The sequence below is a fragment of the Eleutherodactylus coqui genome, chromosome 3, assembly GCF_035609145.1.
Source record: "Eleutherodactylus coqui strain aEleCoq1 chromosome 3, aEleCoq1.hap1, whole genome shotgun sequence".
Taxonomy (NCBI): domain Eukaryota; kingdom Metazoa; phylum Chordata; class Amphibia; order Anura; family Eleutherodactylidae; genus Eleutherodactylus; species Eleutherodactylus coqui.
This window is the reverse complement of record NC_089839.1, coordinates 167,555,961-167,574,705: the sequence shown is the minus strand read 5'-3', so window position 1 is coordinate 167,574,705 and position 18,745 is coordinate 167,555,961. Positions and strand designations below refer to the sequence as shown.

The window sequence follows — 18,745 nt, the reverse complement described above, 5'->3', positions numbered from 1 at the left end:
TCAGCTCGGGTATAGGCGCAAAACAATGAGAGTCGCTGGATCTGGCATGTCACGAACAGCACTCCGCAGACTCCGTGAGCTATAATGGGATCCATCAGGTTTCCGTCATGGCATGTCAATAGCTCGGCATACTATGTTGTTTTGTCTGTCATTTTGAACCCGACCTGTTTTGGAGGCTCCAATGCAGATGTGAGCAGAGCCTTGCATAGATACATTTTCTTTTTGAGGATGTTATGGTCCGTTTTAGGGCCCTTTTACATGGAAGATTGTTGTTGGTTTGTGCAAAACTGAACGATAATCATTCAGTCTAACCACTGTCAACAATTGAATGACAATTCGTTTGCTTATTATGCAGGCAGAAAAACCTGATGATAATTGACCTGTGTAAACAGGTAGATGTTTATTTATGAACGACGACCTGTTCATTCTGAATGGAGGCCGGCGGCCAGAAGAGATCTCCGTCACACGGGAATGATTATCTGTGGGATGTTAAGTGCTCAACAGTTATCCCGTGCAAAAGGACTGTGTTATTCTTTAAGCTCAGCTTCAGTGTCAGTTTTTAACTTGCTTTTTTTTTATCTATACAAAAAGGGAGAAATAAAAATTCCAGTGACAATTGAAGATGAAGCAAACAAGGACCTCCCGCCTGCCGCAATACTATACAGACCAGTGCGCCAGTACGTCTACGGAGTCCTATTCAGCCTGGCAGAAAGCAGGAAGAAAACAGAGCGGCTGGCATTTAGAAAGAACAGAATGCCTCCAGAACGTAAGTGATCGAGAGCCATTAGGAATTGATTAGTTTATTAAAGGGACAGTACCATCAGTTGAGTACTGTTGGTGAACTTTTCACATCACATTAGCTAAAGATGACACCCAGCAGCACTTCTTCTAGTGATCCACTTACTATAGGCTGTATGGCTTTGTTCATGGACACAAATGACTCCCTAGGATCAGTTCTTCAAAGGAGAGCTGTATGCTTTTTAATGGGCTTTCAATGAGACTTCTGTTTTTTATTTCACTCTCTATCGAGTAACGGCAGTACTCTTTATTATATGGGCTGTGTCCTGGTATTGCAGCTCAGCCTTGTTCAAATGAATTGGAAGGAGCTGGAAAATATATTGTTTTTTTATACAACACTTTCAATTTGTCAACTTTTCAAAAATTTATATCCACATCAGTAAAACTATACAGTATACAACCAGCCTTGGAGTCCTTTCCTGCAACTTCATACTATAAATTCTTGGGTACTCTTTGGGCCGCTATGGGGTGCCCTGTATGGCTCTGTATTTGAGCGGTTCTACCCTTGAAGCAGAAAATTTTGTATGCCTCCATATGAAATCCGAGGTTTATCAATGTACAGTAGTGCTCCATGCCATATTACCGTTCCATACAACTCAGAAGTTCGCATGCTCTCTTGAACCAAGTGTCTGTATATTGTCCCTTATATCACTTTGGTTTACAGGCTCCATGTTGGTTTTATTCTCACACTGTGTGTTGTGCCATTCCGGTTATTCCTCCTGGAAATGTATAGACATTTGGATGTTGCCATTTATCCTGACGGAGAGACTTGGCTCTTGCAGTCTGACGCTAGCGGCAATGATTGGACAGCGTTAGAGTGTAGGAACACACCCTAGAATGGTAGCATCCAGTTGTCAATCCAGCACTATATCTCATTACTGGTGTCCTATATTGAAATTAAAATGAGGTACGTGAATAGGAAGATATGGATGTGCTACACAATTGTATGGTGCTCGGACCCCTGTGGGTCCTGGGACATAGATTTCAGTTTTGTGATGTGGCCCCTGTTAAAGAGTAAAACCCATTTGCAAAGTTGAAGAGTAGCATGTGAGAAGTAGAAATCCACTTTGTGTGACTCTCTAAGTGGGGACCACTGCTATGGCTGAAGTAGAGAAAGTGTACTGGAAGTCGCCTCCTTCTACGATACATACATGGAGCCGTCGTTGGACCGGTGTTCATTCCAGGGACTCTCATGCAGTTTGGTACCTGAATCTCCTACAGATGGCTTCCTGGATGATCTGCCCCTATTGTAGTGGGAGAAGGCCATTTCGAGTGCACTTTCCTTCAGTCATAGCAGCGAGTGCCGCAAGACTGTGAAAGACATGGAAAGTGGATTTGGGCTTCTAACATGCTATTCCTTAACATTGCGATTGAGTTTTACTCTGTATCTCTTACAGGGTCACAATACAAAATTGAAATTCATGTTCATGTTCCATTCCATTATGCAGCGCACCCATGTCTTCCTATTCAAGTACACTATTGTTTCAATATAGGACACCAATATAGAGATATCGCGCTGGATCATCTTTTTGAGTGCACCCTGTATTATGGGTATTACAAATATTAACTAAAACGTACATTTCTGCAGAGCTAATTTTGCTGTATATACCTTAGATTTCCCGGTCATTATTAAGGAGTGGGCCGCCTACAAAGGAAAGTCCCCCCAGACCCCGGAGCTAGTGGAGGCCCTTGCTTTCAGGGAATGGACTTGCCCAAATCTGAAGAAACTTTGGTTGGGAAAAGCAGTGGAGGACAAGAACCGGAGGATGAGAGCTTTTCTGGCATGTATGAGATCTGACACACCAGCCATGCTCAATCCCACCAATGTGCCCACTCACCTCATGGTGCTATGCTGTGTTTTACGGTATGTTGCCTATACTTTGTTACTACTACTGGCATGTTGTAGAACAATCCTTGGATCTTAATTTGCCAACTGTGCTTTCAATTATATTGTATACCACTATGCAACATAATGTGTGGTTCTGTCTGTCACCAAGGTATTCCATATACATACATGTAATAAGGGAAGAGACTTGTGCACCATTCTGTAAAAGGAATGGACTGCAGCCTGTGGCTCTTCAGTCGATGTGAAACTACAGCTCCCAGTATGCCCAGACAGTTGCAGGTTGCGCTAGCATGCTGAGAGTTGTAGTTTTACAATGCTGGAGGGCCACAGGTTGCAGATCACTGAATGGCCACTTAGAGGGACACCTGCCCATTCCTGAGAGCGCAGTATAAAATCAAGTGAGCAAGTTTTCAGTGTATAGGTTTCAATGTGAATCCACATTAGATGGGAAAATCGAGTGATCTGAATGACGTTGAACAAGGCCTGGCTGTTGCTGCTAGATTCGCTGGAGCAGGAAATTTCTCAAAAAGTGCAAACTTTTGTTGGATTTTCTTGCATAACAGTGCAGATAGTGTACCCAAGAATGGTGTAATTGAGGAAAAACACCCAGCCAATGGGGATCATGTGGACTTAACCAGTTTAAATGCCATTGCTGAGAGAAACAGAAAAGTGAGATTCCAGTGGGCAAAAGAGAGTAAAACTTGGATCACTGACTAGTGGAAAAACATCAGATGAATCCAGATTTCTGTTGCACCCTGCTGATGGAAGGTCAGAATTTTTTGCAAAAGCAGCCTAAATTAAAGAACCCTTCTTGTCCGCTGTTCGGAGCATGTTAGTAACTCCGGTCCGTATGGGCCCATATTCCTGCAGAACGATTTCAACATCTAGGGAAATCTATGCAACAAGAGGATGTCAAACGCGCTATTAAATGGATGCCTTTAATAAAGTGGTCATTCAGTGTATGTCACGCAGTAAAAAATTGTGTATTACCGTATCTAACCCAAATTCCAAAAAAAGTTCTGACACCATGTGGAATGTAAAGAGAAAAAAAAGAGTGCAATGATTTGGAAATCTCACGTAACAATATTTTATTCACAATAGAACAAAGGTGAAAGTGAAACTTTTTTCCATTTCATTTTAGAAAATGAACCCCTTTAGAAACTGATGGCAGCAATGGGTAACAAAAGGCTGCAAAAATGGTACTAATAAGAAACCGCTGGAAAATGAATTTAAGTCAGATGACAGTGTATAAAAAATATGTTAGAAAAGCGAAGTCTCCCAAAAGCAAAGAAGGTCAGAGGTTCACCAGTCTGGGAAAAAATGCATATAAAAATTGTGGAACACTTTCAGAAAAATGATCCTCAACGTAAAATTGTGAAGACTTTGAATATCCCACCATCTACAGTATATAATATCCTCAAAAGATTCAGAGACTATGGAGAAATTCATGTGCAGAAGGGACAAGGCCAATGGTCAATATTGCATGTTTGAGGTCTACGGGCCCTCAGGCGGCACTGCATTGTAAACAGGCATGAGTCTGTAATACAAACCACTGCATGGGCTCAGAAATACTTCCAGATATCATTATTTGGAAACAATGGACACTGTCCTGCAGACTCAAGAGGAAAGGGACCATCCAGCTTATCAGCGCTACTTCAAAAGCCTGCATCTCTCATGGTATGGGGTGGCATTAGTGCCTATGGATTGAGCAGCTTACACATCTTGATAATCACTATCAATGCTGAGCAATATATAGGGGTTTTAGAACAACATATACTCCCATCCAGACAACATCTCTTTCAGGAAAGGCCTTACATATTTCAGCAAGACAATGCTAAACCACATACTGCATCCATCACAATAGCATGGCTTCACATTAGAGTCCGGGTGCTGAGCTGGCTGCCTGCAGTCCAGACCTTACAACATTAGAAAACATTTGACAGATTATTAAACGAAAAATCCAGCAAAGACGACCCGGAGTGTTGAGCAGGTAGAATCCTACATCAGACTAGAATAGGATAACATTCCTCTCCCCAAACTCCAGCAATTGGTCGCCTCACTTCCCAGACATTTACTTGCTCTTGTGAAAAGAGGGGATGTTCCACAATGGTAGACATGGTCCTGTACTATTTTCTTGATATGTGTTGCTGCCATCAATATCTAAGTGTTAATTTTTTATTTTTTTTTTAATGACATGGAAAAATGCCTCCCTTTCACCTTCTGATATGTCTTGCATGTCCTGTTGTGAATAAAATAGGGTTATATGAGATATGCAAATAATTGCATTCCTTTTTTTCTTTTCACTTAATTACATTTTACACAGCGGCCCAACTTTTTTGGAATCAGGATTGTAATACTAAGATACAGATTTATCTCCACATCTCATTTGTGTTTGTTTGCATAGATATATGGTGCAGTGGCCTGGCATCAGAATACTCCGTCGCCAGGAACTTGATGCCTTCCTTGCCCAAGCACTGTCACCAAAACTTTATGAACCTGATCAACTTCAAGAACTCAAGGTAAATGCTCCTATATTCTAAAGAGCGGTAGAGGGGTTTTCTGGAATTGCTGTTTTTTGTTTATTAACTACAAAGTATAGATTTAAAGGGGTATTCCAGTATATAAAATGTGTCTCCTATTCAAAATATGTGGCACAAAGTATAAATCGTATGTATATATGTGTGACACTAACAGCTGCCGCTAAGTAACCCTCGGCAATGATCAATGAACAGCATATTTAGTCCAGTAGATGGAGCGTGATTACGTTGGAAACTACTAAAAAGAAACTTTTAGTCGTTTCCCACGTAATCACGCACCATCTACTGGATGTTCATTGATCATTGCCAAGGGTTGCAACCTGTAGTTCCACATCACTTTGCTGGTGAAGTATGCTCTGTTCCAGCACTTGAAGTTGTAGTAGGGTATAAATGGGAAATAATGCGAGAGGTTCAGCAGTGAGGGAGTACAATATGAAATATACAAGAGGGATGAGATTTGTTCTTCAGCAGCCAGCCAAATACATGGGAAGAAAACAGCCTGGGTTAGATGTCAACCATGCAAGATGGGAATTGTAGCATAGAAGGCAACAAAGGTAACTATTAAGATGTAGCATTAGTGTTGCTTAGTGTGTGGTCCTGCAGCAACCTTTCAAGCTCCTTGTCCAAAATCCAGACTTACCCCTTTAATATATATTTTATCCCAAATCATCTGCTGCCCTCCACTCCTTACAAAACCCACAGTCCTCTATATAGCCAATGCTGATGGAAAGGGGGTGACACTGCTGGTCAAAAAGAAAAGAATCCCAAACCTGGAAAACCTCTTTTTAAGATTTTTTTTGTTTCTGGTTACTAATGATGACTTCTATTGTTTCTGATCTTTAGTTTTTGCAATTAATTCTGTTCTCTTCTTTTTTTCAATTTGTAATAACTCACAAAATAATTGGTTAAAGTGGAAGTCTGGAGAGAGAAAAATTACATTTGCACAGAACTGTATAAAAACATAAAAAGTAGTCATACCGGCCTCACCCGATTCCCCGCAGGTCCCGCTCCATTGGTATCCCGTCCCCTGCTGCACTCTTCCAGCTCCAGCTGTGACGTGCTCTCACAGGGACAATACTACAGCCAATTACCAGCTGAGTTGGGGTTTGTGTACACCAAATGACATGTCATTGACATGGCCCATTTATGTATGATATACCAATAGAGATAGCCTGCTGTTGTGTTTTTGCCAATTGTCTATTTCCAGTTTTCATGGAAAAACCGGATTTCGACTACAAAGTGTTAATTCGCTCTTCTAGTTTGTATATTGTCTCAAGAACATTGTTCAGCTGGTATTTCTTCTTTCGTAGAACCTTCACTCTTAGATAAGACTATTTAGTTGTTGGCCAGTTCCCACTCATCATCATCAAACGTGTCATTACAGATTGATAACTTGGACCCCAGAGGGATTCAGCTCTCAGCCCTATTCATGAGTGGAGTGGACATGGCTCTCCTGGCCAACGATGCCTGCGGACAGCCCATTCCCTGGGAGCACTGCTGTCCCTGGATGTATTTTGATGGAAAATTGTTTCAGAGCAAGCTGATTAAAGCCACCAGGGAAAAGGCCTCACTAATTGACCTCTGTGATGGTCAGGTATGTGACCAGAGAGTCAGGTAAGTGCTTGTGCAATCAAAAACGATTATCCTCTACGTATAGATCATGTGAAGTAGGCATTACATGGGATTACTCCCATAGGTTCTCTTTGAATAAACTTACTCAGAGACCAAGCAGTCTGAAGATACTTAGAAATATATATAGCCGTGTTCAGAAATTGTGCAGAGGAACAAGAGAGAGACTCTGTTTAGTCAAGATAAGACTAGAGACTAATGAGAATCCCCTCATATTGTCTTAGGATGATGATGACACTAACAGCTGCCGCTAAGTAATGTTTTATTCTCTTGCAGGCAGAACAAGCTGCCAAGGTGGATAAGATGAGACAAAGCATCCTGGAAGGGCTACACTTTTCCAGGCAGAACCACCCACTGCCATTCCCACCACCACCTGCCATGCCTTTCTATCCTGCTGCTATGTATCCACGACCTTTTGGACCAATGCCCCCACCTCCAGGTAGAGGAAGAGGATTCTCTGGTGAGTGTATGTGAAAACCAGGGAAATTTACTAAGTTCGGCATTTCCGACACTGGGTTTAGTATAATTTCCTCCAGTGCGTTCAATAGATAAAGAGACCCACACTCCGTGCGCCTTCACAGAAATATACGCCTGGTTCTGACCACGAAAACATTTCTGGCATAATTTACGACCGTTTTTAACCTTATACATAAGCCTGTCAATCCAGGAGGCCGCTATGCTACTTTCCGACAAGCCCCATCCACTTTTTGAAAAAGTGCTTGAGCTGGCACAGAAGACTGAAAAGTTGCAAAAGTTTTGCGTAAGTGGCCCTTGCACAAACCTTTGTGGCTTTTCTATGCAGATGTTTACTGAAGAAGGGATCCGATGCTATGAAGACAGGGAAAATTTCTCTGGCAATTTGTTGCCTGCCAATGTCCTGTCCCAGTGATGAGGTCACCTGGCGATAACAGGGCACCGAATTTGTACGCGGCTCATGTAACCCTGCAACTAAAGAAAGATTTAGTTCCTACATTAGCAACAGAGAAAGTTCTTTATTTTTCAGACTATAAGATGCAGTTTTTAGCAAGAAAAAATCTTGCTGAAAAGTTTTAGTTTCTTATACTTTCGAGACTGAGGTGTGTGGTATTGCCAGAGCTCCATGACCACAGTGCGCTAATAAAGCATGCTGTCTAGATCATTGTGAGAGCGGCCCAGCAATTCTTATATACCATGGCCGTACAATTCTCCCTCTCCCTGCCTGATCAGTGCAAAGAGAATTGCCATCCAGGAAATCACAGCTGGAAAAATTCACTGTCACAGACATACATCCTCCCCCGTGGTGCTCATTCTCCCTCTTCTAAATACTCCACACTGACAGGAAAGATGAAAGTTCCTGTAGTAGCAGAACAACCTTTTGTAGTCCCAGCTGGGAGGAGACAGGTTTAGAAGGATCATGTGAGCAGGAAGAACTTCTAGTAGGTAATACATTACACTTGTACGCAGGGATTTAATGTTATTTATGAAATCATGTTTAGCATGTTTGTTGCAGAGCTCTGTGTGTGCGCATGTAGCAGAGCTGTGTTTGGGTATGTGTGTATGTATAATGTGGTTGGCCAAACATAAAAAGGGAACCAAGATGCATTCATCATTGTTTCAATAGATACACTAGGTTTAACAGGAATTAACTATTAACCCCTTTTCTACACTAGAACGCTAAAGTTAATGATTGTAACTAGAGATGAGCGAGCGTACTCGGAAAAGCACTACTCGCTCGAGTAATTTGCTTTATCCGAGTATTGCTGTGCTCGTCCCTGAAGATTCGGGTGCCGGCACGGAGTGGGGAGCTGCAGGGGAGAGCGGGGAGGAACGGAGGGGAGATCTTTCTCTCCCGCCCGCTCTCCCCTGCTCCCCGCTGCGACTCACCTGTCAGCCGCAGCGGCACCCGAATCTTCAGGGACGAGCACAGCGATACTTGGATAAAGCAAATTACTCGAGCGAGTAGTGCTTTTCCGAGTACGCTCGCTCATCTCTAATTGTAACCCCTCCACTTCGTTAGACCACGAGGACATTTAAATTAGTAGGTAATTTTTTTTTCTGTTGTCTAAGCCTCGAGTTTATCTTAGGGCCGATAAGTTGTTCAGATTCCCACATCCAACGAGAATCTGAACAATTATCGCTCAGTGTAAATGCATGCACCGACTGAACGACGAATGAGAATTAATTTGCTTCTCGTTCATTCTTCAGCTTTCTGCATACAGAAACCAAACAACATAGTGGCCGGTGTAAACAGGCAGTCATTCATCTATGAAGAACTGTCTGTTTACTGTGAATGGAGGCCGGCGGGTCGATCCCTGGGCCGCTCCGCCTCCATTCATTGAGCTATGATCATTCCTTTGTAAAAACACAGGAACGATCACTGCTGGCACAACCTATCGGAGATCTGCTCAAGTTAGCAGGGCCTTGCTTCAGGTTAGTTGGCCAGCCGGGCTGGACATTAGTTTCCAGGCCCTAGATGGATTTTTCCTTTTTGTTAATCTTTTGATACAGAATCTTGCTTGTCACTGCTTTAAAAAGAAACATTTCAGGCAAAACTGGTAGGATATGTTCACCCAGGATAGTTATGTTTTCTGTTCGGTTTTGCAAACTGAAAATCCACAGTAATACACATACTGCATGAAAAAATTCCATGTGGAAATCGATATGCGGCACAGATCTAAAAGGGGTATTCCCATCTTGACTTTTCATGGCTGAGATGGGAAAACCCAGCTGCTCTGTTTCAACCACCTGTTGGAAAGAGCCAAGAGCTTACTCCCATTCACATCGATGAAAGCTTCAGAAACAGCTGTTTCCGTAGGCTCTGGCCAGGTGACTAGTAGCCATGGCAGTGGTTTCTCATTTCGGTTATGAAAAACCGAGATGGCAATACCCTTTTAAATCTGCATCATGTCACTTTATCCAGGAATTAAACCCTTTACAGTACATGGGGTGAAATCTATGGCTAAATACGCAACAAAGCCACATATAACGTATAGGGATTTTCCTGCACATGGGACAATCTGTATAGAAAATTTGTGCCGATGTATCCTTACACAGTTTCTAGTTTTCATTAAGTTTTGCACTTCCTCCCGTGCTAGGCATAATACAGTGTTTGTAACTTTATATGATGACTTGCTGGTGGTTGTTAGCTTTTATTTAATTCATAGTCCAATATAAAGATCATAGTAGGAATCTTCTGAGCTGATCGCATGTTTTGGTAAGGAAGAAAGTAACAAAATCGATGAGAATAGTAAACACTATTGAGCTCATAATAATGCAAACCTTAAGACCTGTGGCAATCCAATGAGTTCAAAGGTCCTGAGACAACAACGCTAGATGATGACAACAAGTTATTGATGCTTTGGTATACATATTGGAAAGGTGAAGCGAAAAGGATCGTTATAAACTGACTGTCCAAATCCAACCCTTAAAGCTACTTAGATGTACCCTGTGGATCTCTTGGAGCCCACCGTGAACCACGTTACCATGTTTAATGTCGATTTTATTAACACTTGTATCATGTTCCTTTCTATTCAGGAGTCCAGCCCATTCCTTCTCAGGGCGGGAAGCTTGAAATAGCTGGGACAGTGGTTGGACAATGGGCAGGAACAAGACGTGGCCGTGGCAGAGGACCATTTCCACTGCAGGTGGTTTCTGTTGGTGGACCAAATAGAGGGTATGTAGAGTCCGTCTCAGGTTTAACGTATTAATATTTGGGCCAATACGGTCGGCTTCATGCTTGATGTCTTTCTTACCTCTGGCTGTCATGGCATATATTGGGTGGTAGAGTTACATAACTGGAGAGCCCAGCTTGGACACCCGACCCTACCTCATCTAGATAAAGTTATGGGTTTCATCCGGATCTCTCAAGTAGCAGAATAACATTTGGAGAGGAATAAACTTCAATAATCTTATCTGATACGAAGGTCAATAACACAATGTGAAAGTGCTAGGTCTAAATGATGGATCATCTTACATTTAGGGAGTTTCTCAGCGATGATATTAGGTTGATTCTTTTTAGAAGAGAATATTTTTATGGAATTTCAGAAATGTGATTGTTTGCAGACGTCCCAGAGGAGTTATATCAACCCCAGTTATAAGAACATTTGGAAGAGGGGGCAAATACTATGGAAGAGGAGGATACAAGAATCAAGGGCCATCTCAGGTACATAAGTAACTTGTGCTGAATGTTCTGGAGGACTTAGTATGTGCATCTACACTAAATTGAAAATGCCGGGGGAACCTACCATACATATGTAATATACTTGGTTTCATCTTGCACAGAAATTACCGAAAGTTCAACCTACTGTTAAAATATAACTTGTAATACTAGCCACATGACTACCATTGAACATGATACGCAGCAATTGTCACAGGGTAGACCTCAGAAGATAGCAACACTGTCTTAAAGCTACCTTCTGATCCTGGATAAAGATGGCAGCAGCGCTTTTCTGACTGCTTGATGCACACTGTATAATAGTATACATCAATTGTCTGACTGTTGCTCTGGCCAGTGTTGCTCACATGGGCAGGACAGACCAATCAAAACAGCACGTAGTGTCATCAGGTAGTCAGAGAATCTGTGCCGTCTGGCGGGTTGTTTTAATCCTTAGATACCATTTTCTTTCAAGTTTTTGGGGTCTTTTTTTTGCAAAACTGTTTAAAAACCTATCTGATATCACCAGAATTGTAACAAACTGAATAAAGTTAACATGTTGCAATAAACAATGGTGGCATTGCTTTTTTTCCCCACTCCTCACCCCTCAAAAGAATCAAAAGGCTATTATGGCCCACAATCAAGCCATAGAGAAATACTACTCATTTTGCAAAAAAAACCCACATGCAGCTATGTTGATAAAAAAAACAACTTATGGCAAAGCAAAAACTTTAACAATATTTGTGGGTTATAAATACGATAATAGGATTAGTAAAAAAGTGCTTAAAAATCTACAATATTGAAACATATTCTGCCCCCCCACCCCTCAAAGGAAAAAAAAATCAGCTGTGGCAAAACTCCCAAACGAAATGATATTTGTAATGACGTATGGACATCTTATCTCCCCCTGTCTGAGTTCCTACAGAATGCAGATTAACCAGCCCAAAAATGTCTCTGCAACCTACTGTATTACAGGCTGACCTGCCGGTACAGTAATGTGGTCTACGTTGGCTCATACTACTTATCAGAGATTGTCTATCTGTATTTTTATCCGTAGACCAAGCCGGCATATGCCACTTCTGCAGCTGAAGTGGCCAAAGAGCTTAAGACGCAATCCGAAGACTCCAAATCATCCGCTGTGTCTTCAGATGGATCTCTGACCGAGAACGGAGTGGCGAATGAGGAAACACAAGCTTCCCAGATAAATGGGGGCTCAGGAGATGTCCGGCCTTCTAATCACTCTGAAAGTGCCTTAAGTAGTGACTCTAAACAGTGCAATACAAATCCTCACTTAAATGCACTAGCTCCAGACAGCGGACGCCATGAAGAGGAGACTCTTGAGGCAGCTGTCTTGCAAAAAGAAGAGTAAACTTATTTTTCTAGAGGGTGAAGGATGTTGGACAGTTCAGGGTTAGGAATATCTGGAACGGTGGAGAGCCTACAGTTACGTACATTTTTTCCTTTCCGTAAGCGAAAAATGAGGATTTGGAAATTTGGATCCCTCTTCTGATGTCAGGCTAAAAAAAAATAAATAAATAAAAAAAGAGAAAAGATTTTATTTTACTTTTTAACCAGTTCGTAGTCAAAACGCTACAGGGATAAATCACAGCTGAGGATAAGAAGAGCTTTTGACTCCCATATTTAAAGAAACATACGCAGAGATATAAAACTGGTTACAACAACAACAAGAAAGACAAAAATAAAACCGCTTGTTCTGTTTCTTGCAATACCAGAACACAAATTTTTGGCAGTTTTTTTTTTTTTCAGTATAAATATATATATATATAGCTTAAATATAATTTGTAGTATCTGGCACCATATGTATGCCATTATATTTGATTTCTACATTACTGTGTCACAAGATAAAGGAAAAAAAATCTGAAACTTTGGTTTCCAGGTTACGATAATGAAATATGGCACAAGCATTCTTTTTCTTTTCATTCTTTATTATTTCATCGCTGTTGACGTGGTTTTTTCTTTTTTCTACTGAGACGTGCAACTTATTGGGACACAAAAATTATAGTGTAACCTTTGCAGATTTTTGCTGATCTTTTAAATATTCATTACTCATACTATTCAAGCAAGTTAGAAATCATAGGAAAAAAAAGAAACTGACCTTTTTTTTTTCGTCTTCTTTTCCGAACCGAAAAAACGGGCGTTCTCAAAGTTTCCGTGATACTGTTATACCATGCATCCGTGATCAATGAAGTTGTGTGGTTTTTGAATCAGACGTAGACCATTAGTGCTACTATTGACCTGCATGGTTCATCATTTTAAGGTGTGTAGTTAATATTATGCATGTTCTTGTCCTATTTCTACCATTCTTACAAGTTCTGTGCCCATCTGCAAAACAAGAAAAAAAAAAACTAATAATCAGTAATAGTTCTATGAAAGATGTTACTTATGTTTAGTCATTGACTGATCTCTCTCTAACCTTTAAAGAAAATTTTGTGATTATTGACCTCTGTTGCATTTATCCTAAAAACAAAAAAAAATTATCTAGCCGTTTAAATATCAACGTTTCCCTGGTGTATCCATTGCTGTATTGCATTATTGTTCTTTGTTGCTGTTTTCACATTAGAAACTATAAATTCTGTGTTTAAAAAAAAAATCATAAAGTGCTTTGATCTCTAATCCTCCCCACCCCCACTTCTTGGTAGCAGGACAGGTTTGCTGGTTCCTGACGTTTGCTCTTTCAGGAATGTAGCCTTTTCCTTCCTCCAAAGTACACCTGTATCATTTTGATGTTTCTGTTAGTGTTTCCAAACTTTTAAATGTACTTTTTGAAGAAAAAAAAATCCCAAATCACTTCTTTCTCTCCGTTTTCATATAATTCTCCTGATGCTCTTCATCACTCATTAGTGATCAGAAATGAGGTGTAACTCCCCCATTCCTTGCCCGCAAGAGCTGAGTAGGTATTTTTAATGTAAGTTGAAAAGAGTTTTGCCCCAACTCATGGACTGTGCAAGAATGAACTACTGTTGGCTTTGACTGGAAGTCGGTGGATTGTGGTGCGTTATGTTTGAAGGCTATTGAATGCAACTTACAATGCTTAATAAAAATCTTTATTCTTTTAGTATAAATCCAGGCTTCTTGTATTTCTTCTGGTGTCTTTTGTCTTCTCCTTATGCTTGGTCTTCATTTAAAAAGGTTGTCCACATTTGACACATCCAGTTAGAGGATCTTCTAATCACCGGCTGCCCTACTGCCAGTGATGAGCTGTAGTCAGTCAGAGATAAATACATGGATAGTGCTCCAAGCAATGATACAATTGGTTGATTTAAAAGAGGACTCATCTGGTGTGGAATGCTCCACCCCGCCAGTCCAAGTAGGCTTTGTATATAGTAGTGTGTCCAAAGCACCGGTTCCTTGAAGTACGGTGAGAGCGTCGCAGAAGGAACACCAAGGTATGAGAACACCTCGGTCATAAGAAACAGAATAGAAGTTGATAAAATCCAATGCTCTAGGTGAACGAATAGTGGAAAATTACGTTAATTTAGTTCGTAGAGGAGTCCACTAGGTAAATGGGACTCGTCTACGAAGTAAGTTAACTTTTATTTATTTTCCACTATACATTCACCTAGAACGCAGATTTTATTTCCTTCCGAGCTGCAGTCCATTGCGCACACCAGCAATAAGTGTTCAATGGTTCCGTAGTGCCAACATAGGAGAAATAAGCATTATATGGTGCCCATATCAACCTGCAGTCTGGGTCGTACAGAGATGCCCATTTGTAGCCACTGTGAATGAGATAGGGTTCCTAAATGTAAGACTCCCCTCTATTATGTCCTAATGGCCTTGTCACCTGTATTCATTTCTACAAAAATGCTGGTGTTTGAATTCCTCCTAAGGGCCCTTTTATACTAGATGAACATTGTTTATCTTCTTGCTGGATCACAGGGATCTGAAGCATAGTCTTTCAGTGTAAATGCTGCCAGCGACTGAATGATGGACAACAATTTGTGCGTCATTCAGTTTCTGCAGGTATAAAAACCAAACAGCGATCGACCTGTGTAAGCATGCAATTGTTCATCTATGAAGAGCAGCCTGCTTTCTGTGGATGGAGACTGGCAGATGGAAGATCTCCGGCCCTCTCCTCCTCCATTCACTAATCAATCATCGCTCCTGTGTGAAAGCACAAGAGCCATGAGCAGGGACAACTATTGGGCGCCCCAACGCTAAACAGTCATGCCATGTAAAAGGTCCCGAAGCCAAATGTACAGTATTGCACAGTAAAGTATAGACCCCCCTTTTAGAAGTAATAAAAGATAGGTTTTTTTGTTTTTGTTTTTTAAATTCCCTTTGGATAAAGAAACTAATTTTGCATATTAAAATCCAAGCAGTCCTAAAACGCCAAACTTTCTCGTTGAGAAAGCTGTCCCTGTTATGTCCTAACTATACCCTACTGCCTGATTTGAAAAGGGTGGCCCCTAGTTCTGCTTTTACGCTGGTAAACCCTGTTGACTCTACTGTGGTGACCAAGACATATAGGGTACCAAAATACTTCTATGGAGAGGGTCAGAAAAAAGTGTGATGTACGTGAGTAAGATCAACAAACGATAGTACTAGAACTGTTTTCAGTAAAACAAGATCTTGTAGCAAAAAATGTTAAAAGTCCAGCAAAGAAAATCCTGGTGTTCTGCGATTAGCAGGTTCATCATGGGCCCTTCACATAAATATGCAGACCTGACCATAAAGATGTTAGAGTACAATCTTAGCAAATAATAGTATCCGGTAAATCAACATGAGATTCAGAATAGTAAACATCACAAGCAGTGCGAAAGATGTGTGCTGATGTGATTTGGTTGCTCAATTAATGCCTGGCTGTGCATAGATAAAGCACTGTGAGATAAATTGCGTGTCCCCCATGATATAGTGCTAAGGGATCTCGGGTAGCCGGGGAAAAGTTGGGATACAAATGTGGCATTCTGGTTTCCATGCCATTTCGAATTTAGCTGCTCCCCAATCAGAGTAATGGTTACCTAGTTTGTAGGTAAAAAATATTACATCCTCCTGATTAAACTCCAATTATGATATTGTGCTGATTTAAGTTCAGTATGTTACATTCTCTGATAACTCTGCCCTTGACGGACCCTGATCTATTCCAGCATCCAGGCGCAAGCTTACTAGCCCATGTGGGGTATTCTACAGTTCAAGCACCAGACCTGAAAGAGTTACATGGTAATGAACGATACCACAAGCTAGTAGAATACAGCACTGTAAGCAACTCTAGTTGATCCCATGGATAGTGCACCATGCGGGAGAACAATACATATTGCTAAGAGTCATCCGATTGGACAAAATCCAGCCAAAAGGTGGGAGGGGGAAGCTATAAAAAAAAAGAAAATCAGCATTACTTACCGTGTTTCCCCAAAAATAGGTCTTACTATTGGGGTAGGACTTATCTGGATTTTGAAAGAGGCTTGAAATATAAGGCCTCCCCCGAAAATAGGACCTAGCTGAGGTGCCCCACAAAAAAAAAAATCAATACTCACCTGGTCCGTGGCGTCTTCCCTGTCTCACAGCTGATCTTCTGCTGGTGACGGGGCTTGGAATACCCCTCCTCCAGCAAAGCGAGCGCTGTGATTAGCTAATCGAGTGCTGGCAGCCAATCACAGCCATTCAGTAAATGACATCACTGAATGGCTGTGATTGGCTCATCAAGCGCCGGCTATGATTGGCTGCCAGCGCTCGATTAGCCAATCACAGCGCTCGCTTTGCTGGAGGCAAGGTATTCAAAGCCCTGTCACCATCAGAAGACAGCTGTGAGACGAGGAGGACGCCGCGCTGCCGCCGGACACCCATCGGGCCGCTGCGGACCAGGTGAGTGTAAGCCCCTGCTGAAAATAAGATACTGTGCCCTTTTTGTGACAAAAAAATAATATAAGACCGTGTCTTATTTTCGGGAAAACACGGTAGTAAACCAAGAAAGTAGACAAACTAGAAGTAATGTCTGAGGAAAACTTTCGACATAATGGGAATAACGGAAACCTGGTTGTATTTTGTTTAAAGCCTACATTAAAGGAAGATATATGTGAGGGAGATTTACATGTGGAGCCTCTGCGTGGAAATGCATGGAGGGAAAAACAATAATAAAATCCTCATAGGGGTTTTCTATAGACCACCAAATATAACAGGAGCCACTGAAAATCTGTTATTGCAGCAAATAGATGAAGCAGCAAATCACAATGGGGTAATTATTATGAGAGACTTTAACTATCCAGACATAAACTGGGAAGCCGAAACCCATCAATCTCATAAAGGTAACAACTTTCTATCAATTACTAAAGATAATTACCTCACCCAACGTGTACAGGACCCAACTAGAGGACCGGCCATTTTGGATTTAATATTAACTAATAGACCTGACAGAATAATGGGTGCAGAGTGGGGGCACCTGGGGAAAATAGTGACCATAAAAGTGTTTGATACTGTGCCGCATAAAAGGTTGGCATACAAAATGAGAATGTTTGGTCTCAGTGAGAATGTGTATAAGTGGGTAGGTAACTGGTCAGTGATAGAAAGCAGAGGGTGCTTATAAATGGTACATACTCTGATTGGGTCACTGTTACTAATGGGGTACCATAGAGGGTGGTATAGGGTCCTATTCTTTTTAATATACGTATTAATTACCTGATATAAGGACTGTGCAGTAAAATAGTAATGTTTTGCTATTTAAAACTATGTAAAGTAATTAACACTAGAGAGTACATAAGGCGGTAGAAGCTCTTGAATTAAAGTGTGAAGACCTGGAAAACAGGAGCAGGAGAGCCAATATTTGTATTAGAGGCCTCTCGGAGAATATCAGCAACCTGAAAGCAATGGCTATAAATCTATTCTCTGCTCTATTGCCCCAGGTAACCCTGGAATCTTTCCACATGGACAGGAACCACCGCGCTCTCTCTAAACAGCTTAAACTACATTATTCTGAAGTGAGGGACTGGATGCTTGTAACTGCACAAGATTTGAACGTGCTCACGGGGGGTTCCATTGTCAGTGTGGAACTTTGCAGATATTGCATCATTGCTATTCGCTAAGAAAAGAGATCTATGCCCAATCATGACAGCCCTTTAACAGGCTGGCATCAGATATCGATGGAACTTTCCGTTTGTTCTCTCGGTCCGTATCAACCAGAGGCTGTTCGTGATCCGGTCCCCGGAGGAGGGTCAACGAATCTTGGTCAAGATTGGGGTCCCCCATGGGCTAGAGGATGGAGGGTCCCCACGGCCCCAATGACCGACCAGGGTCTGGTCTACAGTCACGAGATGACGACCACAGACGTTGACCTGAGGCCTGCTGTGACCGATATGTAATGTATGGTTGGGCTGGCTCCTATGCCCCCCTTCCCCCCACGAGTCCTGGCTGGTGTTGTGGGGGTCACCGGTCACGGCCAATCATTTCTTGAAAATGTCCTCTCTCTTTTCTGATGATTCCCTTTTCTTTCTCTTTCTATATGCTTCTGTCTCTTTCCCTTGAGGGTCGGACATGGGTCCTCCCCCTTGTGTTATTGGTGGGTGGCCCGGCATGTCGAATCCCGGGAGTCAGACCAAGATCCATGAACTCCCACAATTAATATTTTCTTATTACTCCTGAATCCAGGACAGAGACACCTGATGAGGATTCCAGACCTCGGGCACTCTCCACATAATTATTGGGGTTCACACTCGACCTGGACCACTTAGGGTTTGTTTAACCCAGTTACTTCCTGTATTCAAATTGTTTGTTATGTTTTTTTACAGTTCCTTATCAATGGTGAATCATACTTCTATTTTCGGCAAATACTCTAGGCAGACCACCAAACCC

The 18,745-nt window shown here is 41.7% G+C and overlaps 1 protein-coding gene across 1 annotated transcript in view; it reads left to right on the top strand.

Annotated features, from left to right (window-relative positions):
- FAM120A (family with sequence similarity 120 member A) overlaps nt 1–14,025 on the top strand; it is a 56,639-nt gene extending 42,614 nt beyond the window's left edge. The window contains exons 10-17 of the mRNA XM_066596506.1: nt 592–766; nt 2,413–2,662; nt 5,049–5,163; nt 6,566–6,775; nt 7,087–7,270; nt 10,324–10,462; nt 10,852–10,951; nt 12,000–14,025. Coding sequence (XP_066452603.1) covers nt 592–766; nt 2,413–2,662; nt 5,049–5,163; nt 6,566–6,775; nt 7,087–7,270; nt 10,324–10,462; nt 10,852–10,951; nt 12,000–12,311 — 1,485 coding nt within the window. The 3' untranslated portion in view covers nt 12,312–14,025. The remainder of the gene's footprint in view (nt 1–591; nt 767–2,412; nt 2,663–5,048; nt 5,164–6,565; nt 6,776–7,086; nt 7,271–10,323; nt 10,463–10,851; nt 10,952–11,999) is intronic.
- Nucleotides 14,026–18,745: the final 4,720 nt, after the last annotated feature.